Here is a 23,487-nt window from a genome sequence, read left to right as displayed (position 1 = left end):
CAACACATCATTTCCTTCAGATGTTATTTTGGAGCTTTCAGCACTTTTACATCCACCGTATTCTGTATATTCCTGCTAGATGGCGAACAAAGAGTTGCCTGGTAGCGATGAGTGAAATAAAACATGCTGAAGATTAAGGTTTGGCAGTACTATAGACCATGACCAGAAATCCTGCACAATTTTTTTTAAAATAGCTAATAATGGAGGTGGTGAATGGAGAGCGAATGACAGAGTGGCATTTAATCTGCCTTGAGAGCTATTTTATTCAAACAGAAGCACCGCAGATCCAGTGCATGTGCGGTTTTAGAAACGCTACCTGGTTCCTCAAGTGGAAGTCCAGCTGTTCAAACAAATGCTTTACGCGAAGTCTATTGTATTTCAATTGTGAACGTTCGCACGGCACAAAAGAACCATTCAGTGCGGGGATTTCTTTTTACAAATGATCAAATGAAATGCCTCACGAGTGCTCTTTGAAGTCATCCAGAGGTTTACCATCGATTTCATCTTGCGTTTCTCAAGTCAAACAAGACTCATTGTAATCCCAGCTGCACTATTTTACGTTTTCCCGAACATTTTGTTCATTTGAAGAAAAGATGGCGCGTAGCTTTTACTAACTACCGCCGAAGGTCTGGCAGCTTGATTAAAGAGAGGAACGTGTTAGAAAATGAGTTTGCCACCCCAGAGCCGTTTATTGATAGATGGAGTGCAACAGCACAACCAGCGTCTTTTCACATAAAGATGGAAGAGGGTGATGAAGGGCCGGTGCAACGCAGAGCCCGTGATTGATGTGCCCACAGAGGAGTGCAGAGAAGCCACACAGTAATTCAATTAATCTTAACCTGAACACTAGTAATTGCTGCTGTAACTAGGTCTGACTGTACATTAGACAGGAGGGAGATCGCTGTCAAAGGAACACGTCCGGCTAATAGAAGTAGGAAGGAAACATCCTCAGCGCTCTGGAGTTCTGCAAAAGGGCTTCTTTTTTTTTCTTCTTCTTCTTTTCTTTTTCATTATTATCCTTTCTGGGAAAGATGAGGATTTGCATGTTAATTAGAGGAGCAGTAAAACAGATTTTCTTCAGTTGCGGACCAGAAGTGAGCGATGAACCGTGGCAAGAGGAAAATGTGGATATGAAATCCGGGAGGAAGCCGTTCACCGATGTAAATTCTCCCAACAGTTATGTAATAATCTGTGAGGAAAAAGTCCCTTTTTAAAGAAATAATCCTACATTTTGTGAAATGTACTTTCATGCTGAGAGTGAGATGAGAAAATCATTATTAAAAGTAGGAAGGCACTGCCAGCAGCTTATCGGAGCTTGGAGGAAAACGGCCTGCCTGGCTGACTTAATGTTACAAAATGTGCCTATCAGCACCTGTAAAGTTCACTTATTAACAGGTTAAACCGTTTCCGTTTGGACTATATTGTGTTCGGGTGGATTAACTTCCTGAAGTCTTAACTCCATTATTTGTTGTACAGATAAAAAAAAAAATTTTTAAAATACAATGTTCGGGCTGTCACAATATCAGATTTATTAATACATGTTTATCGTGGCCAAAAGAAATCATGGAATTGGTATTATTCAATTAACCGGTCGAATTATTGATATTTAATAAAACGTGCATTTTGGAAAATTTCAATTAAGACAGAAAATAAAGTAAAATAGACTTAAGACTCCACACCATCGGTGCAAAAAGTGAGGAAGTGGCAAATATACCTGTACAGGAAGTACTTTCATAAGTGACCTAATTTGTCCCGTGATGGACTGACAGATTTTGAACATAAATGATCAAAACTATTGAACCCTATTGGCGTCATCTGCTTCTTCTACTGTATGGCAAATGGGGAATCTGGAGTAATACTGCCCCCTTCTGCGTTGGAGTGTGAAGCAGATAATTACTGGCGCCAGGCATCACGAGCGACATCATTATTTAAAAAAAAAAAAATTCATATTACCGTTATCGTCAATACCAATATATGGCGACACTCCTATATCGCTAATGTTAATTAGCACGCTTTTGATGTGCTGTACAAATCCAGGCTGCCTGCTTTCTTCCTGTTTCCAGTCTTAATGCTAAGCTAAGCTAACTGGCCACTGGCTTTAACTGCAACTTTAATAGACAAGCAACGCGAGTGCTATCGATCATCTCATCTTACTGCTGGCAAGAAAGCGATTAAGCACATTTCCCGCATGTTAAACTGTTCCTTTTAAAGATGGAAGTCGCCGCTGTGAACGTCCCATGTTTTGTGCTGGAAATTCATCATCCAAGGCCAGAAGCCACATTTCCACGTTCCCAGCTCTGTGTTGTGTCTTTCTGCGCCGCTTTTCATCAGACAAAAACCCAGGCGCAGCCTTTTATTGGCTTCAACGTTTGAACCAGCTCATTGTTTTTTCTTTTCTTTTGTGTCTATCCACTATTGAGCTCTGCAACAAATGCTTTTGAATCGTCAGAAATCCTTTGAACACACCCTGCAATATTGATCCCCATTGTTTCCTGCAAGAGCACAACAGTAGTTTGAAGGTGTTGACCCGTAGAGACAGCAAGACAAGACTTCTTTATGGGCTGGTTTTATGCATGCTGTAGGAAACTCCAGAACAGCAGATAAATCAAGTTTGCAGAAAATCAATTTTTTTCTTATCTTCCTGTATCCCATTCTTTTTGGTACACTTTATATCTTCTCCAGGAGCTTTGTGTCCTGTTCCTGTCCGAACATTCGTTCCCGTCAGGCTTCACCAAGGCCCCGCGTCAATGCCAAGAATTTGTAAAAAAATAAATAAAAAAAAACGGATCCCGTTTTATATATATATATATATATATACACATGTTCTGTTTAATTTCTGCATTATTGCAGTAATTTGTATTTACGCAGCTGCCTGCTCGTGGGTCAGCCACGGTCAGTTTCGACCAAGGATGTAACAACATTGTGGAGCCTGTGGGACCCGCCATGAGCCCCGGTCATTTTAGCCGTCAAGCACGCGGTGGGGCCGGGGGCTCATTATATCATTATGTTGTCAGGGCAGATTGTTTATTCTGACATCTTTGTCTCACATGGACACATCCCTCCCTGCAGTCAATACAGAGGAGGAAGCCGGTTATTTCGAGCCAGCCAACAGCATAGACAGATGCGCACGAGATATAGCATCCAAAGTCTTTTCTAATAAGACTTCGCTCCCACCGCTGCCTCCTCAAACAGGCGCCCCCATCAATTATTAATCCAGCCAATTAGCAGGGCTGCATTATTCACCAGGAAGCTGTGATCACATCCATTAACTGCACTGTCTTTACTCATTGTGGCTCTCCCATGCGGCACGCGAACACTCCCCCCTCCCACCCACCCGCCCCCCACCCAGTGTACATATTTGACAGCCAAATGGCGCCTCCATCACGTTGTGTATTGTTGTGCGGAGCGTCATGACAGCTTTCTTGCTTCTCCTTCAACATTTTCAGTCACAGCAACGACAAGAGTATTTCCTGAAGAAGGGGAACTTTGATCGCGCAGAGCCATTCAAAAGCAGAAACGCCACTTCAGACTTTTCGAGACGCTTTTGCGGTGTGCTGAACCTCTGTAAATGTTTTAAATTGCAGTCTCGTTACGGCGCGAAAGAAGAAAAAAACCTCGACGAGCTCTCGTTTCGTTGTCTTTGGCGGCACCTGTGGGGATAAGATGTAATTACAGCTGGGTTTTTTTTTGTTGTTTTTTTTTTTTTGGACTTTACTTCCCAGAGATCCAAACATCGTCATTGGTCCTTTTTTCTGGTATTTGCGCTTGTTTTTGAAGTTTCGGGGTCTGGAGGCATCGATCTATTCGTTGTTTTTGACCATAGCGATCGTTTACTTGAGACGCTTACAGAAACTGACCAAAAAAAATGTACACCACTTTTCTTCTCCTCTGCACACTGCTTTATGCACAGGTGACGCATGTCGTTGTCATCGACTTGAGTAATAGTATTTTCACCTGTTTCCATCGTCTGCTCCGCTGCGTGCGTGTGTGTGTGTGTGTGTGTGTGTGTGTGTGTGCGCGCGTGTGTGTACGCGAGCTGAAATGAAAAAGATAGACAGGAACTAAGTAAATAACATTGATTTGTTTCTTTCTGAGGCCAATCAAAACCACTTGCAACAATTTAGACTCATAATAATCATTATTAACGTGCAAATGAAAAATAATATTCTCTTTAAATTTAGCTCGGAGGAGGAAGTAAATGTTCGGGCTGTTTCCCAGAGCTCCGTGAATAAAGCGGCTTCACTGATTTGCTTGTCGCTGGGATCTATGGGCCCTCAAATCGCTGAACGAAATCCCTTCCTGTTATTTTCCTGTGTTTTCCGGACGCACAAGCAGGCGGCCGCGCATTTGGTAACAAGTGATATATTTTCGTTTGCTTATCTTCTTAATTGATGTCCCCCAGGCCTCCCTGACAGCCATAATTTCATTACACAAACAATTTTGAGAAGTTTGATGAACACAAATGAGAGTTCAGGGTCCCCGACCGGTTTACATGACGCTCTACACAGAAGCAGTCACAGCTTTCCTTATCACAGTAAACAGCAGGAGGAAAGAAAAAGAAAGAAAGAAAAAAAAAAAAGATTTCAATTGTCTCTCTAATAGTCACAATTAAATAATGTTGTGCCATTTGACTTTAATAAAAAACAAAAACCCTCTTGCTCTCGTTTTGACCACCATGCCGTCGCTTAACATGCGCTCCACACCTCGCTGGGACGAGACCGTGCGAGGCCGACTTTAAAATCGTCAACGAGATCCTCGTTATGGCCGTCGAGACGCAACTCTATTGATTTTGTTGTTCAGGATTCAACAGCAGTATTGATTTACGGCCCTTCTGAGGCGACTGCGTAATTAGGCCGGTGCCGTGGAAAGGGGGGTTCGCCCCGCTGACGCTCCACGCCGTGGCGGTCCCTCATTGATCGCTCTGCGCTCCACCAAAATGTTACGGGACGACTATTGGGAGAGGCCCGAAACGCACTCGCGCGCGCCAGAGTGCGCGCTCACGCTCGCAGGCGCTCAGACTCGGCGGCTGTCGTGGGCAGGTCCGTTTATGACATGCCATTTATTACATCATATTATTTTCCACTCAGCCCAGCAAGCAGTGAATATTATTTTTCACCGCCCTGCTTTTTTTTTTTTGCTCCTATGTGTGTGTGTGTGTGTGTGTTTTTTCCCCCCCTTGTATCCAACTAGCTTTAAATCGGGGTCGGCTCCGGCAGGGCGTAAATCCAGCAGGAGGGGACCCCCCCCCCCCCACACACACACACACACACACACACACACACACACTCCTCCACAAAGCTTTTTATTTCTGGCAGCGGAGTGCGCCAAGTGCGCGATTCTAGCGCTCCCTGATGAACTCCTGAATGCACATTCGGGCAGAAATGGGCTTTGAGAGGAGATCTTTTGAGTCTCCAGGTGAACTTGGAAACACGCAGACGGACACATAGGGGGCATAAGAGGGCATCGCATCACCGGCATGTGTTGGCATTCAACATGTAGAACACTAATGCATACGAACATGCCATAAATGTACTGGATACACTTCTTTTTTTACACACACATATATATATAGATATATAAGGTAGTGGATTAAACTGAGTCCAGTTGACCTGCGCCACAGTTTATTCTGTCGGTTTACAATTGTACCAGAGACCTGTAATGTGAACGTGAATGTGACTGAAAGCGGTTCATAATAACCTCCATTCAGCCGTCATTAGTGTGAATGGCGCTAATACGCATTTCGTTTTGGTTTGCTTCTTTTTCCTGGCGCGCCCCCGGATGATCGCGCCCGGCCCCTCCTCGTTATTGTCTTTCCACCCGATTTATTTATTTTCTAATTGCGATTTGGACAGGTCGTATTTATTCACGCCGCGGCTTCCCTCTGCACGCGAGGCGCATCTGTCATTCAAGGCTGGCAGAGTTCGACTCAATAACGCCGCAAAATATCCCGCCGTTATCTCTCGGCGGAGTACTCCCTCAATGTTAATGTTCTTTTTAGGACGATTACATCAACGTGAAATATTGAAAAATAACCGTCGGATTGATAACATGAATCATCAAGCTCGCGCGTCCGCGCCTCCCCCTCCCCTTCCCCTCTCCCCCCCTTTGAACACCTCATTTACCATCTCCATGGCGACACGCTGGGGAACTGCCTACAAGCGAATCACCTGCTTATACATGAGCTCGGGTGCCGGCTTTGTAATCAGGTGGGCCTCGGCGAGGATTGGAGCGTCCGATACCGAACAGATAGGGGTGGTGGGCGGTGGGTGAGGGGGCGGACAGCCGCACGGACCCGCGCCTCCATAATGTCGTATATAAATACACCACAGACCTGCTCGTGGAAGACGGAAGTGCAACATCCCTCATGGAGATAAGTGTTGAGCTGCAAGCTGTTCAAGTGGAGGAGCCCTTCACTCGGTCTCCCCGCTCTGCTCCGAGGCCAAACCATTTGTACAACGAAGGCAAACTATCGAAACGACTGAGAAGTACTTTAAAATAAGCGTTTCATCAATATCCCGCTATCACGGGTCATTCACGGTTAGGGCTCAGCAATACGGGGGAAATTCTCTCCCTCAGCTTCCTGTCTGTTCCTGCGTTGTCGAGTTAACAAAATAAAGGGGGGAAAAAAATAAATAAAAAAAGACCATTTAAAAGACAAATGTTCATTTCTAATCATAATTCGCTCAGAATCGCGAGTTCTGGCAAAACAATTCTTCGAACAACAACAAAAAAAAAACGTCAGAATAATCTCCTCTTTCTCTGATCATCAAGGAATCATTGAAGCAAGTTTTCATTCCAGTACGCCAAACTTTGCCTTGTTTCTACTTCCTTATTGTGGGAATTCTTTGTTTTTCTTTAGTGAACGGACGTCATTATGTTGGATCACAACCCTGCTGCTGCACCAGCACTTTGTCCTCGCTCGGAGACTTTGTGGGATCGGTGGCAGCACGTTCTATTCTCTCATTAGACCTCCTGGATAAGCCGCTTGCCAGGCACGTGAAAGGTGATGACTCCATTAGTCGAGTCATTAAATGGGGGTGGGGGAGGAGGGGGGGGGGGTGTGTGTGATAGAACAACTATAACAAAATGAGGAGATGAATTGGATGCCGTGCATGAATATCGAATTTTAAAAAGGGCCCATCATTTGCGTCGGCGGTTTTTGCGCGAATTTTGTCTCCGTGTTTCAAAAAAAAAAAAAATCACTTTCCATTTTCAGCAGAGCTCTCTTTTCAGCCGGTGAGGAAAAAGAAAGGAAGAAAGAAAAAAAAAAAAAGAAACAGAAACCTTCAACTACACTATATGCATTGTCCTAACCCGACAATGAGGTTCTGCCCTGTAATTACATTCTATTTCTAAAACCATCCGTCTTTGCTCTCAGAGAGCTGACAGGCTAAAACATTAGCACGTTGTCAGCGGCTCCTCAGACTCCGCAGTTCTCGGTTACACTTCATATTATCTTGCACCCTCGGCCCGGCTTCCCAGATGGGGTTACCTCTCGGCAGTCTGGGGAGAAAGAGGAGGTGTTTTCCTGTCCCGCCGCCAGTTCCCCCCCCCTCCTGGTTTCTCATCATTCTGGGTCTCACAGCGACTGTTGCTGATCGCGCCCCGACGTCACCTGTTCGCAGCACCGCCGCCTCGACAGAAACCGGCCGCCAGATCCCCCAGGTTCCACCCCACCCCCCCCCCCCCCCACCCAATATTTAATGGATTGTGCAAAGGGACGCAAAAATCGATCGACCATGTCTTTAACCCCGGCTGCTTCCTCCACGCCTCCGCTCCCCCGCAACTGCATTCATTCTCACCTCCAGTGAGCATAAATCATTTTGTTATTACCCGACTCGTTATTTATTCTCCAGGATGTTATAAGGAGAAGCAAAAAAAGAATTCTATCAAATATTTAAAGCTCCTCGATGTGACTAAGAAGGGGAACATAATCTTCATCTGCCCGTCTTGTGTCTCCTTGGCACTACAATCTAGGAGAAAAACAACAACAACCGAAGAGACCGTAGGAGCATGTTTGTGATGAGTTCATGTCAAAGGGAGAGATGGAGGAGGAGGAGGGTTGGAGGGGAGGGTTGGTTGGGGTGGGGGAGGTGGGGGGGGGTGCGACTTGCCAGGGGCGCTTTGTATTCTGAGCCTGGGAGTCGGAGGCAGTGAGGAGGAGGGTCAAAACCAAATAGGAAAAAAAAAAAAAAGAGAAGAAGAAGCAGACGGTGAGGAAGAGCGAGCAGAGACAGTGTAATCACTTCTAACTCCCTCCCCCTTCCTCCCTCCCTCCCCTTCCCCGATACCGCTGTCCGCCCGACACTTGACTCTCATTCTGAGCCTTCCCTGAACTCCCCCTCTCCAATATCTCACACTGTCCATCTCCCTTCACCCCCTTTCTTTTTCTTTGCTTTTTTTCCTCCCCTCCCTCTTGCTCAGTCTGAACAGAAACCCGAGCTTGCAGGTTTTTGGACGTATTGCCTATGTGCAGAGCTGCTCCGCTGTCTTCTGAACTTTGTTTTGTTTTGTTTTGTTTTGTTCAGCTAGGTAAAGCTTAAGACTCCTCGGCTCCGCGCGCGCTCCCAAAAGTTATAACTGTGAAAATATTTGGGTTTCATTATGTTCAAACGATCGAATTTCACATGGAAGCGTCGTTTTTTTTTTTTTTTACTGCCTCTCGCCCTCCTCCGCTTACAAGTCCGGAGACTCAAGCGCTGCAAAGAAAAAGCGCCGGCTCTCCGCCGCGAGGTCGTCCACGACGTCTGGCAGCGGAGGAAAAAAATAAAAAATAAATAAAAATACAAACGCACAACCGTGTTCCGAGTTCACAGGGAAACAATCTGCCAGCGCGTCGACTCCAGCTCGGTCGGCCGAGATACCACCCGACTAATTTTGGCTCGTCTGTACGCTCGCGTTCAAACAGAACAATGACTCCTTTTCAGAAGTTGTTCTATTTTCAGAAAATCCCAGGCGGTTTACAGTCAGAGCTCTCAGAAGTGTGCCAACGGGACTCAACGGGTTTTTCAACCTGTCAAGTTCTTCTTTTAAACTCTCCCCCCCCCCCCCGCGCGCGGCGCCACTTCAGCCCACCCGATATGATTACCTGCGCCGCGCGCGCAGACGAGATGAAACTACCGCCGGAGATTAAAGTGGACGTTTTATCGAAGAAGTGGGTTTTGAGGACGCGCACGACGCGGTCGCCGCGAGCTTTTCGTCTCGTGGAAATGTGCGCTGTCTGGTCGGAAAAAGAAAGAAGAAGAAAAAGAAGAAGAAGAAAAACAAAACAAAAAAGAAGCGAGAGGACAAACAATCTGATGTGTGACGCGCGGTTCAGTCGCCGCCGCGCCCGGCTCGTCCTCGTCCCTTCCTTTTCTCCCATCACTGGATTAAATCTTTTTTTTTTTTTTTTAAAGATTAAGTCTTGCCTCTGCACTCGAGGCCTAATACATTTATTCCATTGTGTCATAAAGCTAAAAAAAAATTTGTCCAGAAACTATGAAAAGTGAGTTACACAGACTGACGTGTTCATTTATGATGACGGTGAACATGTGGGCCTCCAGTTCAGCCTGATCTCATCCGAGGGCGTCCGAGAGAGAGAGAGAGACACACCCACCCACCCACCCACCCGTCCCACACACACACACACACACACACACACACACACACACACACACACACACACACGGTGCCGTTTTGGTGTTACCACCCGAGTTGAAGGAGGAGGTCATGTGACGGAGCAGAAAGAGCGACAACATCTGTGCAGGCAGGAACAAACGTAAGACTTTTACCAAAGAGACTCGTGTTCGAGTCCGTGTCAAAGCAAAAGTCAACGTGTATTTTTCTGAGGGGGGGGGGGGAGAAATAAAGTCATTTGCACAATATAATGTATTTAACTTCTATAATGTACATAAAGTAACTTATTTCAACCCAAGCCATGATATTGTCCTGAACCTAACCAAGCAGTTATTGGCGCAAAAGCCTGAGGCACCTTATATCTCACGCGAATAGATGAAACGCCGGCGGGCCGTATTTGACTCCGTGGGATGAGAATGGATTGAATAGACGTTGATCATTTTTAAGCCCACATACACCATGTTACTGCATTTAAGGCCGGAGAACTGGAAATCAACCCGTGGCTGAATATTGTCCTCAACAAATGCAGCATTTTCTCCAGTTTAAGTAACTTCTGCACACACACACACACACACACACACACACACACACAAAAAAACTACAGTGTTTATGAATAATAACACTACATCCACGTCACGTGTAAATATCCAGCAGGAAACACCGAGTTTCGAGAACCAAAGACGGTAGAGAAGCTGTTAATTGTTCAGAGAAAAATGTACGTTTGGGTGTTTTGGCATCCTATTTGCAGCTTTAGTTTTTTTTGTCCAGAAGAGAAAAGAGAATAACGGCAGCCGTATCCTGAAACGTGAACGCTACACAGCAGCGAAACTGTCGGTAACCGTGACACTAATTACCTCATTTTTAACACGCTGGATGTCAGTCGACCGCTCTGGTGAAACGCAAGCCGTAGCCGAGACCTACCGCTCGGTACGTCTCTTCCAACGTGATGGGAAACAGATGCAGACACACACACACACACACACACACACACACACACACACACACACACAAAAATGCGGATTGAAAGTAGCACCGAACCGTTTCAACTGACAAAGAGTCTGAAATAAGCTGCGATTTATCAACGAGCCAAGTGTCTCTGGATGTTTACGCTGGGATAAGTTAATGGAGCAGCGCGCGATAAGGATATATCTACACTGACAAAAAAGAAGGATGCTGGTTTGAACTAATAATGATAGTAGACTGTCGCGCCGTATTATTGCGGCCTGTCCAAATTCATTTTCTAGCAGCGGTGACATACTTTTTTTTTTTTTTTTTTTTTTTAAAACAATAACATCTTACTGAGCAGGCGATAACAGCATTTCAGCACATTCATGATGACCTCATCCCGTTTTACACATACGACGCGTCTTCTCGAGTCCGCTCACGTCTCCCAGCGCTGACAACTGTAATGAAACCATCATCTTTGATTTTTTTTTTTTTTTACAAGGCTGCGTTTAATAAGCTGCATTTTGGAATACTTATTAGATGATAAAGGAAGAGCCGAGCGGCGGCGCGGTAGAGAGAGAGAGAGAGTTGAAGAAAGAGGCGAAGCAATCTTTTTAAAACGAACACACAAAAACAAATTTTTTTTAAAAATGAGCGAACGGTTCACCACCGTACACGAGGGGCTTTGTGTTTTGGGGTGGGGTGGGTGGGGTGGGGTGCATGCTCCCTGTAAAACGAGAACATGTTAAATGGTTTGTTGCTGAAATCGATATCACCACGCTGAGCTAGAAAAATGCGGAGGAATGCTGGTGCCAGTGTATCTCTGCCTACAAACCAAGAGAAGAAGGAAGGGATTGTCTTTTTGCCAGCCCATCATATTTTGCAGCTGCGTGCGCAATAGGCTTTAGTTATCGGAGTTTAGCCTTTATATATATATATATATATTTTTTTTTTTAAATCACAAGCTTTTACATCTTTTTTTTTTTTCCCCCCTGTGTCTTAATATTTGAGGTCCCTCTTCCTACGACAAGACTAGCAGCAGCAGCAGCAGCAGCAGCCACACAGGCGGGATCCATGCCAGCAAGAAATGTGGCCCATAACGGATATCTTTTTAGTGACAGTCTATGTGGCATATTCAGCCGCCTGAAATGTTTATATTGAATGTTTCAGCAGCTTGAAAATCACCATGGCAATGGTCCCAAAGACAAAAGCCCTAGCCTTTTGTCATGGGTAATTATCACAGAGTAGGCCCCTTAAAGCCCTCCATTTGGCTCTGAACAAATTCACATTTAATTTTGCTCCCATGCATTTGACACAGGGCTTCTTTCTTTTTTCTTGCGTGTTTTTAAATCAGGCTTAAATGTAGAATTTAAATACCCATTGAAATTGGTTCCATTTGAGGCAAGTCGTTCTCTCTCTCTCTCCAGATTATTTCAATACTAGAAACCATAGAGAGAGAGAGAGAGAGAGAAAAAAAAAAAGAGGATAAGAACGGCTCTAGAAAGGCTACTCGAAGTGTCCTCATGAAGCCACCTTCAGCACACGAGAGAACATTCAAGACGCACAATACCTTGAAAATGAGCTTTGGTATTAAACCCAAGTTTAGGTGTCTTATCTCCTATGAGCTGCCGAGTCCCTAAAAAAAAAAGACCTGACTTGGCAGAATGAAAAACAGCAGCGAGCTTTTGCCAAAGCCGATCCCGCCGAAGTGTCATCGCCACACGCTGCGTCTCCGACTGCATGGAGCGCCGAACAAGTGGGTCAGAGCAATATGAAAAAGTAATGTTAGCGCCGTCTGAGAATCGACTCCGGAGCTACATGCGACGACGTTAAGTACAATCCAGAACCTCCTCTTTTGGGTATATATTTAGTGGTTAGGTCTTTATGGTCGTTTGGTTTAATGCAACATGAATCAAGAAATGCAAAAAAAAAAAAAAAAATTAAAGCCTCATCTCTGCTGGCTGCTCCCGGTCCGTGTGGGTTTCTCAAGACTCCTGGCAGTAATCACAATTGGTTCCACGTCGCAGCTCATTCGGACACAGGCTTTTTTTTTTTTTTTTTTTTTTTTCACTTGGCTTAGTACTGCACCTCCAGCGAATCACATCGCAACGAATGTCCAGGTGTAAACTGCACCGCGGCGGCATTTTGTGGACAAATTCAAATTCTCCGTCTCAAACTACGAAGAGACGTGTAAAAAAAAAAAACGATAAAAAATAAATGGAAGTATTTCTCCAGGCTGCATCTGAAATTCCTGTCGTCCGTCTTGAACACTTCATCACCAATAATGTTACGGATAAGCAGTGCTCAGTTTTTCCTCAAACTAAATTCAAAAAAAAAAAAAAAAAAACTTACAGGCTTAAAACAAGAGAACGAGGGCAAAAATGAAAAAAAAAAAAAAACAATGTTTGAGTTAATTAAAGAGGAAGAATGTATTCTTACAGCACCGCTGGTACATTTGGCGACCGTTCTGTACGACCCAAGTGGTAACCCACCATGACGTCACCTTTGGGTTTGTGAACTGCCGTTCTGAAGCTTGCAGTCTGGCATTTTGGCCGACGCCATCTTGGTTTTGATGGAGCCATAAGTGACCACATTTGGATGAAGTGACGCGGAGGGAGGGGAGGGGAGAGGGGGGGGGTGGATCTGACTAAGAACCCAAAGATGCTATACCCATCTAAATAGACCCAGAAACCTGAATGCACCACGGGCATGGCCGTCAAACCGGGCACGTCCCCCAAACATACCTCTCATCTGAAGCCTAATATCTAATTAATTGTGGTATTATTTTCAGAACGACTTCCGGAAAACAGGGTTAGGGTTAAAAAAAAAAAATAGCATAAAGAGTTGTGGAAAACATTTATTGAATTTGTATTTTATGGTAGAAATTTGATGCTTTTTGAACGGGAGTCTATACGACCCCAGAAGTTGGTTTTTTGGGTTGTTTTTTTTTTTTTTTTTGGAACCAGCCCCTGGTGGCCCACGATGGCATTGCACTTTGGTACAAAATGCGAGTTTTAATTGAGATATTTGGCTATTTTTTTTCATCTTCCCGTTTTGCTCTCTTGTTCCTCCCCCCCCCCCCCCCCCTCCTCCTCCCCTCCGTGCTGATATACAGTGCGGATCTCAGAAGCGAGCGGGCTCTGCTAGCCGACGTCTGAAAGGCCTCAAATGGCTTGACCGCGTCCCGAAACCTCTTTGCCTCCCTCAGTCACTCTTCCAACACAGTTAGTAAGGGTGAATAATTCATAAGCAAGTTGCCATAAAGATAAAGGTTATTTTTTTCCCCCCCCCCCCCTTACGCAATAAACCGGGGTATCAAGGAAAAACAGAAGGATTCTGGTAAAAAAAAAAATTAAAAAAAATACTGCTGACAAATTTATAACATACTGCCAAGCTAACTATAATTTTTTTTTACAAAAATCGCATAGCAGTTGTGGTATGGAAAGAAAAGAAAAAAAAAATTGTATAAAGGGGAGGAAAACTCTCAAAGCTCGGTGGCGAGACGAGCGTCCAGCGGGGAGATTTATTAAAGCAAGATTTTATGAAAAGAAATGTTTTTTTACTGCGGGGCATGATACAATATTATTCTTTTACTCTATTTATAATCGAGATCGCCCACTAACAAATTGTGTGTCTGATTATTCTTTTTTTTTTCTTTCCAGCCATTATTTATGAGGTCTCTAATATTTGAGTGTGTCTGAAAAAAACAACAACAACAACAACAAAAAAAAAACAGCCTTTCAAAACAGGAGCCGGAGATCAAACTGCCATGGAAAGAGGCCAGCGTATATTTTTCAAACCTTGTGTCGGAGGCCAGAAGAGTGCGTTCGAACGCCTTCACCGGCGAACCGTCAGCGCGACTGAACGCACACAAAAAAACAAATGCAGATGGAGCGCGCAGCTCCACTCTTATTTTCCTCTCCTTTATCGTTTACTCCTCCGCCTCGGCCTTCAAGGCTCGCCACAAACGCTTTTGTTTTTTTATTTATTTTTTTTATTCTCCAGAGTTTCCCGCCCGCGTTCGTCTGTTAATAACAACGAGAAGGTAGCGAGAGGCAACGCGTTATTTGGAGCCACAGGTTCGATATTAAAACCACTTTCTGACTAATTTTTTAGTCTAATTTGAAACGTAACTAAATCGTCAGTCTGACAGTGAATTTCCTGTTATTTAAAAGTTCTTCGTCCGCAGTGACATTGTTATCTGACGCGTCCCCGGTGTCGTGCGGGGTTTCTTTCCGTTTCTACTTGCGCTTTATCAAAACCTTCATTCGTCATTTCCCAGAAGAAAACAGTTGACCGTGTCCTCCCGGTTAGTTTTCCCAGAATAGATGACTCTCTTATCTAGAAATTGTATGTCGCTCAAAATTGCTTCCTCCCCTACCCCCCTTCTCCCCCCTCCCCCACACACACACACAGTTCCCATGCACCACCTCCATTTCCCTCTTTATTTACAAGAGCACCCCCCTTCCCTCCCTCATAGTTTTTCTTCATAAATCAAAGTGTACACTTCCAGAGACTTTAGCTTTTGCTTGTATTGCCGTAGTCTTCCCGCAGCATTGCTCTTTAAAGTGGAGTCAAATATTTTGAGTGAAGACAGAAAACATGAAACAAAGTCCAAGTTTACTTCAAATCCAAGAGCGTCGTCTTCTGTTTTTTGGGCCTAACAACAGAACGGGGTTTAATAATTTGTTGTCTTTAGTCAACGTAATCAGAATCGATAATTTTGAGGTAAAATAGTGGTTAAAAAAAAAAAAATTTTTTAAAAGAGGCCGTGTGGTTGCACGAGGTTGACGGAGCGGTAAAGCTCCGAGCTCCGAGGAACCGGCTTTTCCTCTCACCCCCCGCGACAGCCATTACTCTAAATCACCCTCCTCCTCCTCCTCCTCCCCCCCGTTTCTTCCCTGACCTCCGCCAGCATCCAGTGACCTGGAAAATATCCGAGCCACCGACAGCGGCGCTGGCCCTCCGCTTCGCCTGCAAACAGCAGAAATATCGAGCCAATTACAAGATTATTATCTGGTGGTTGTGGCGGGGGGGGACGGGGAGGAAACGCTGTAGGAGTGTATTTATGCCTGCCAGGGTTCCCCCGCTGGAAGAGGAAAAATGAATCAAAGGCTGGGGGGGGGGGGGGGAGTGGACGGCACTCACGCCGGCTCGCCTCTGTGTCTTCACAACTGCTGTCAGTTGACATTTTGGCTCAAATCCAAACCGGCTTTCTAAAAAAAAAAAAAAAAAAAAAAAAAGCCTAGGACAACAACAGGAAACGGCTCATTTGGAGCACGTTGTTTGTTTGGTTTTTGTTGTTGTTGTTGTTGTTGTTTTACTCCTGGCTAATTCGTATGTCACGCCGTCATATGCCGATTTACAGTAAATAAGACCTCACGGTGCCTTTCGGATTTTTTTGGGGGGATTTTTTTTTTTTTTTTTTGGGGGGGGGGGGGGGGGCGTTTATATAACAGTCAGACATGAGTCACAGGCTGTACATGAGGGCAGAGTTGAGTCGGTTTGCGAGTGAAATTCGTTCAGTGGGGGAAACGAAAGCAGTGATGCGTCAGGCCCTTTATTCCAAAGTGGTTACTTTATAGACAAGCTTACAAAGGACGCATTGAGTGATGTACTTGCCTGTTACTGTGTACATTGGATTTGGTTGTTGTTTTTTTTTAATAGGGAATAGAGCCGCCTCCAAGAGTCCTGGCGTGCCTTTTCCACCTAGTTAGTTCCATATGAGAGGCCTCGCGTACAATTACAACACGCGTTATGTTCTAACATGTACACAAACACATTTGTTTGCAATGTTCAAAACCGCTTTATTCACCTTTTAATATATATATATATATTTTTTTTCCCCCTTCTTTCTCTCCCGCCGCTTAAACGCATGCCAAAGCAGTGAATTTGATTTGAAAGGGAAGCCAGGGTTCATGCGCCCGTGTTCCTTGTTTAGTTTTTTTTTTAGTTGTTGTTTTTTTTTTTCCGGGGGCCTGCGTCTCGTTTCATGAGTGGATCCCGCTGGCCGTGTTTCATGCATCAGTGTTGCCTCGGGAATCGTATTTTAGCAGCACGCTGAACACATCAAAGCCCGAATCTGGAACTGCAGTAAATCTCAAGCACTTGGACAGTTTGTCATCTGTTACATCACCTACCACTGCCAGTAAACTTTCATTAGAAAGTGCTGCGCGCTTCTGCTGGAGAATGGAAAGAAAAACCCCGGGGTAGTTCATTTACAGGAAAAAAAAAAGAAAAAAAACCCGAGTGTTCCTCGCTCTTTTCCGCCCCGAAGTGCAACGTGAACGTCGAGATTTAAGGTTCTCTTTGTTTATTGGATTTGGAGTCACTGTCGAACTTTTCAAAATTGGAGATTTCGCTGAGGAGGACCTCAATTTGTGGCAATAATCCAAATCAAACCGATGGAGGGGGAGGGAGGGAGGGAGGGAGGAGGGGGGGGGGCTTTTCCAAGTGCGACGTTAACGACCGTCGTGACGCGCCCGAAGCTGCGTTGTGGGGTAACGGATAAGCAGGTGCGGTGGAATGAACGTTGTTAAATGTTAACCGGGATGGCGACGATGTGAAAAACGGTTCGAATGCCGGATCGGTTGCAAAAAAACGTCGCCGATGAAGGAGAAGAAAACACGTCGACGTTTGTTTTTTTTTTAAATTTATTTTCATATAACGGAACAAGCTTGTTGTTGGAGCCGTCCTCCGTTTCACACGACCGCGCAGATGCACCTGAAAGCGTTCTCCCAAAAAACGTTTCCATCAAACCTGAACGCACGAACGCGGCCGTCTCCGCCGCGCCGCGTACCTCCCCCTCCTCCTCCTCCTCCTCCTCACCCCCCTCCTTCCTCCCCGAGTGCCCTCGCGCCGCTGCCGTGAGTGCGCCGGCCGCGGAAACCCGAGCTCGACGCGCGCCATCAAAAATGGATGCCTCCTTCGGTGCGGACTCATCTCTTTTTCATAACACAACAATGTCGTCTTTTGCGCGGCGAAGTCGAGGAGCAGCGAGGGGTCGCTTCGGTCCGTCCGCAGGTTCCCAAAACCAGCATGTTTTGCCGAGGTCGGCGGGAAGGCACTCGGTGGGGGGGCGGGGGGGGAGGACTACTTGCATGACCGGCGTCTGGGATCTCCCCTTCCCCTCATCCTCCCTTTCCTTCATCAATAATTAGTCTCCCTGTTCTTTATCGTTGACCCGTCAGCTCGGCGGCGGCCGCCGCGATCCCGGCCGGCCGGTTGATTTGGTTTCACAGCGGCGTCGCGCTGCCTTCGCCGCGGACCCCCCCCCCCCCGGTGCGACGGGGCGGAGCTAACGCGAGAGGAAAGGCAGCCTCGTTCGGCGTCGGCGGGAGAGGTCGCAGGCGCCGAGAGGACTCCGGAGGTCGGGTGGCGGTCGGTGGCGAGGCATCGGTGTCACCCGTGTCGACGCTGGTCGCTCCCACCGACCGCTTCGCCCTCCATCCCCCCCCCACCGGTCCCTCTTGTGCTGACCTCGTGCTCCGTTCCTCAAAAGAGAGAACATCCACTCGGGATACTCAGCCGCGTAGGCCGGATGTGTTTTGACATCGGCCCGGAGGTGTTGACTTTTGGCTTTGAGATCCGTTTCGCTTCGTACACCGAGCTCTCAACCAGCAGCTGTTTCTGAAGCCCGGAGAGTCAGCAGAAGAGAAAACCAGCAAAGGCGCGCGGCGTGCTTTCGCTTAAATCGCGGCTCCTGCAGCAGTTTTGGGATTCTTCATCTGGCAGGGATTTAATTTGTGTCGTCGTAACATCGATTCCAAATGTATTCCTGACTTGATTTAATCTTTCCCGAAAGTAGTTTCATCCAAATGTTTTTGGTTTTTATAATGCATCTTATTGTAAGAGAAAAAAACAAAACAAAAAAAAAACCAAACAAACATTAAAAGTACAAATTTCAACAACAACAACAACAACAAAAAATCTCCATTCAATTCCCTTTAGCGACAAGCGGTATTTGAACTTCCCAGATATCTAAACAATGACGCTGGCAACCCCAGTCAGTTGAAGATCATCTGTCGCATTAGCTCCCCTCCCCCTCCCCCTCCCTCCCCCCCCTCTCTGGCATTACCGCCGCTGCCCGGGTCATGGAAAATGCGTCACTAACTTCACGCTGCTTGTAATTATTCCCGGGAATGTCGCCACAGACGGCTTGTTTAGCTCACAACGCTGCGAATGCAAAAAAAAAAAAAAAAAAAAAAAAAGGCTTTCATCGGCGGGCCAGACGCTGAGTCAGCATTGTTGTTATCTGATTCAGCGAGAGAAAGTGACACGGCAGACATTCATTGAAAGGGAAGTGTTTGGGAGTGTTACTTTGACAATAACAAAACTACAGCGGCAACAGTCATTTCAAGCGAACGCCAGAAAGGCAACATTCAAATCGACCAAGTCCTCGGAGACGAAGTCTGCAGATGGAATTTGAGCGCTCGGTCGAGAAAGCGCTGCACTTCGGAGCCGAAAGTCCGGTTTCATCGTTTAAAAAAAATAAATAGAATGAAATAAACATCTTTTTCCTCACGTGTACCCGTCGGCGTCTTTAAAGAAACGCGCTTTTGTTTGTGTAAAACTCGGCGTCGGCAAACATCCCGGTGCCTTCCGTCTCATTTCACGCCGTGTGTGTTAAACGGAGCATGATTGTGTAGCGGCATCCCGGCGATTTCACGCCGTGTGTGTTAAACGGGGATTGTGTAGGGGCGAGGAGGAGGAGGAGGAGGAGGAACGGTGCCCATCACGGCAGAAGGAGACGCCCGCCGTCGGACCGTCACGGTACGCGATCGGTCCCGTCGACAACCGTCCTTCAGATGTTTTCGGGAGGACCCCCCCCCCCCCGTCACAGGTGGAAAACCCGGTCCGCCCCGGGAGCAGCGGGCCCGGGCCACTTAAGTCGGCGCCGGTCCCCGTTTCCTGAGCGGCACCGGCCAAGCAGATGAATAATTGACGCTCGCATTCTGTACTTTGGTGAATTTTAAAGCCGCAATTCTGCAGAGACTCTAAATGGTAGATGGTGGTGGTGGTGGTGGTGGTGGTGGGGGCGGGGGGGCGTGTTTAATCATTCATGGGCTGCTTTTACCCGCTTTGCTTAAGGTCACGGTCCTTGAAGGCGGCCGGGCAGGAGGAAAGCGGGGAGGGACCGGAAAATTCCGCCGATTTTAAATCCGCAACCAAACGTTAGAATCTCAGCGATCGCTCGAGCTGAACTTTTTTTCGGTCGCCGTTAAGAAAGTGAACTTTGACGACTTGAAAGTCAACGATAATCGCAGCTACGCTACGACGCCACACGGAAGGGCTTTCCAACGCTTACCAAAACGGCAATTTACCAAATGATACGTCAAATAAACAATGTTCAACCAGTTTGAACATTTTTTGTTGTTTTTTTTGTTTTGTTGTTTTTAAAAGGAGAAAAAAAATGCTCACTTTTCACAGGAAGAAAATACAAATATTTTTTTTTATGTTTTGTTTTTTTTATTATTATCCACTGCAGAAAGAGGAAGACGGGAAGGTAATCACGCCGAGAGAGCCTCCACTGTCAATATTTTACGATCAGCACGACCATAGTACAGAGATTGACGTCCTTCTTTTTGGACCTTTCAAATGCACCCGAGGGAGCGCCTCTTGATTTCAGAACCAAACCACATCTCTTTACATCCGGAGACGTGCCTGAAGCTGGAGCCAAAACTGCCAATCAACATTTGGTCACAGGTGATAGAAATGGAATGAATAACCCCCCCCCCCCCCGACAAACTGTTTCCAGTGTTATTCTTGATTGATTGGATTCAACGTTTTTGATGACACAGGCCGAGTTGATCCAGTCGAAGTGTTTATTGCAGTAAGAGCGGTCGCAGAACTGTGACCGTCGCCGGGTACGTTTCAGTCAGAAGTGCAGGTTAAATAAACATCTCACTTCCCCTTTTGTTTTCTTTCTTCCTCTCGTCACTTTCGCTCTTTCTGCAGAGAGCTGATGCCGAAGACCCTGGAGGGCCAGATCACCATGGAGAAAACCCCCAGCTACTTCGTGACCAGAGAGGCTCCGGCCCGGATCTCCGCCATGTCCCGGGACACCAAGCTGATCGTGGTGGTGAGGGACCCGGTCACCAGGGCCATCTCAGACTACACGCAGACGCTGTCCAAGAAGCCCGACATTCCCTCCTTCGAGAGCCTCACCTTCAAAAACAGGACTACGGGGCTCATCGACACGTCGTGGAGCGCCATTCAGATCGGCATCTACGCCAAGCACCTGGACAACTGGCTGCAGTACTTCCCCATGGACCAGATCCTGTTCGTGAGCGGCGAGCGTCTGATCAGCGACCCGGCCGGAGAGCTGGGCCGCGTGCAGGACTTCTTGGGGCTCAAGAGGATCATCACGGACAAACACTTTTACTTCAACCAGACCAAGGGGTTCCCGTGCCTGAAGAAAGCGGAGGGCAGCAGCAAGCCCCACTGCCTGGGAAAAACCAAAGGACGAACCCACCCGAACATTGATCCCGAGGTGGTGCAGAGGCTACGGGACTTCTACCGGCCCTTCAACATGAAGTTCTACCAGATGACTGGACGGTTCTTTGGCTGGGATGACTGAATGTGTTTTTCTCTTTTGATACCGAGGACTGTCAAAAAAACAAAAACAAAAACAAAAACAAAAAAAATTCCGTTGGACGGAATCTTGGGGTCGAAACTGATGGAAAGAAAAATCGAAGATTTTAAGAATAAAGTTGCATCGCTACGAGGATAAAAGGTATAATTAAAATAATATAGTTGTAATGTCATTCGAACCTGGTCATATTATTGAATGATTGTTTGTTTTTTTTAATTAGGGGGAGGGGGGGTCATTTTGGCAAAAAAGTTTTCATATTTCACAAATAACATGCTCAAGCATAGTTTATACATATTTATATCTTATCTAATATACACTATTTAATATGTTGTCTGTATTCCTGAAATATAATAAATCTCTCAAATGATTAAAGAGACTTTTACAGCCTTAAAACTTCAGGCTAATAAAAGAATCACTTCTTATTTATTTAGATATTTAGTTTCTGCTTATATTTATGGCATAGTTTGCATAACAATATATTTTTTTCCTCAATTTACAGCAATTTGACTTGTAAATTCTTGAGAATAAAGCTATAATTTTATCAAATGTTACTCTAGAAGTATTTTTGTTCATTTCAAAATATTATTCTTTTTTTTTTTTTTTTTTTTGCCAAAATGTGAATTTTGCCTTTCCAGTTCGTTCTTAAAATATTGTGAAACTTTCAACATTTTTCTCATAAATTTCCAACTTTGTTCTCGGGAGTTTTACGTTTCTTCTCCTCACGCTGCTGCTACCGCTCCATCTTCAGCGCTCACCCGAAGCATTATGCAGCTGTTACAGGAGAGGAGGAGGTCCAATCGCTCTTCGGTGGCGCCCAAGATATGCAATATTCCTCTGTTACTTTTTTCCCATCATCAGAGCTGCCTCTAATCCGCTCTCGTGAAGATGTCTTCTTCCAAAAAAGAAAAAAGATTGAATTGTTGAAGGATTTGTGTCATATCTCCCTGCACCATCTGCAGAAAGAGATTTTTCTGTTTCAGTTTGAAAGTCCGTGGCTGTGAAACAGAAATGATAGTAATGCGGTGCTTCTTCTTGGGGGGAAATCACGTTGTGTTTGGGGGCTTTTGATATAAAAAAAATAAATAAATTAAAATTAAAAAAACCTCACTGGGTGATTGAATGCCATATTTTAAACATACATAGCTGCTTTGAAATTGTAACATTTTTCTAGTAAAAATAATAAGATAAAAATATATGTATTTTTGAAATGTATTTATTCAAGAAGTACACGAGCAGTATGTACGTATTTCAAATAACTCCTCGGTGATTATTTGCTCTTTTTATTATTATTATTATTATTATTATGTTCACCATGCCTTTAGAAGTTGTGTTTGTTTTATACCGTACACTACAAACATTTTTAATTTGGGGCCGCCTCGTTTTCAATATGTATCCACTATACGTTGATGAGTGCGGTGCGGGAACACTCGTCTCCACTTAGCTTTCGGTTCCAGAGCGGTGAGTTTGTTATTTCAAGGGTCGTTTCCCAAACTTCACTGAATGAAGCTGCAGGCAAAGATAGCGCTCTCTGTTATTTAAGCAACGTCGACTCCGCCGGAGGGGGGGGGAAAAAAAAAAGAACCTCCGAAAGGTCTTTTCCAAACTGCGACTAGAATTTCCTCAACATGCCTCCTTGTGAATTGAATACACTTGATGTCACTGGCCTTCCTTGCCTCGAGGCGGTGCGTGTGTGTGTGTGCGTGTGTGTGTGTGTGTGCGTGTGCGTGTGCGTGCGCGTGTGCGTGCGTGCGAGTAAAAGTCTGATTTTCAAACCAGGCCGCATGAGAACAATGGCCGAGTTGTGTTCCTAATTTCTGTCTACTTGTATTGTGAGCCACTTTCTGAAAGCAGATGTGCCTCAAAAGATACACAATCAGCAGTTTTCTTTGGTGTGGGCATCAGAAAAGAAAACCTAATGTCGATTTTTGTTTTGTTTTTGGAGGGGGGGGGGTGAGTGGGGGGCGGATTATGTAACCAATCTAACTGTGCTGTGCTGACTGTTGCTTTCTCAAAGATGTTGGGGTTTTTAAGGCACCCCTTGAATAAAAGATGTTATATGTAAATGTTTTATTTACATCGGCCTCTATTGTCGTTTTATTTTCTTCCTTTTTTTTTTCCATGGCAACGATTCCGCCTAAAGATCTTGAGCACGCGGCGTCATCGGATACCGAACACCGAAGTCATTACGGTGCTACTCGCGCCGCTAACAAGCTCAGTGTCCTGCAGAATCCCAACGCTCCTTCAGCTGCTCCTCTTCCGTCTCCTCTGTTACACCTTCGCAGCTGATCTCTGTCCGGCCTCCGGGCCGGAGTGTCGAAGGAGCCGCCGAG

At 45.6% G+C, this 23,487-nt stretch overlaps 1 protein-coding gene across 1 annotated transcript in view; it reads left to right on the top strand.

Moving 5' to 3' along the window:
• LOC138633618 (heparan sulfate glucosamine 3-O-sulfotransferase 3A1-like) overlaps nt 1–21,690 on the top strand; it is a 31,035-nt gene extending 9,345 nt beyond the window's left edge. The window contains exon 2 of the mRNA XM_069719963.1: nt 20,521–21,690. Within this exon, the coding sequence (XP_069576064.1) occupies nt 20,521–21,142 (622 nt within the window). The 3' untranslated portion in view covers nt 21,143–21,690. The remainder of the gene's footprint in view (nt 1–20,520) is intronic.
• Nucleotides 21,691–23,487: the final 1,797 nt, after the last annotated feature.

The sequence above is a fragment of the Brachyistius frenatus genome, unplaced genomic scaffold (genome assembly GCF_029030835.1).
Source record: "Brachyistius frenatus isolate BFR_SWC_R1_liver_20210118 unplaced genomic scaffold, ASM2903083v1 Contig_228, whole genome shotgun sequence".
Taxonomy (NCBI): domain Eukaryota; kingdom Metazoa; phylum Chordata; class Actinopteri; family Embiotocidae; genus Brachyistius; species Brachyistius frenatus.
The sequence above is the reverse complement of the archived record's forward strand: the minus strand, read 5'-3'. Positions and strand labels throughout refer to the sequence as shown.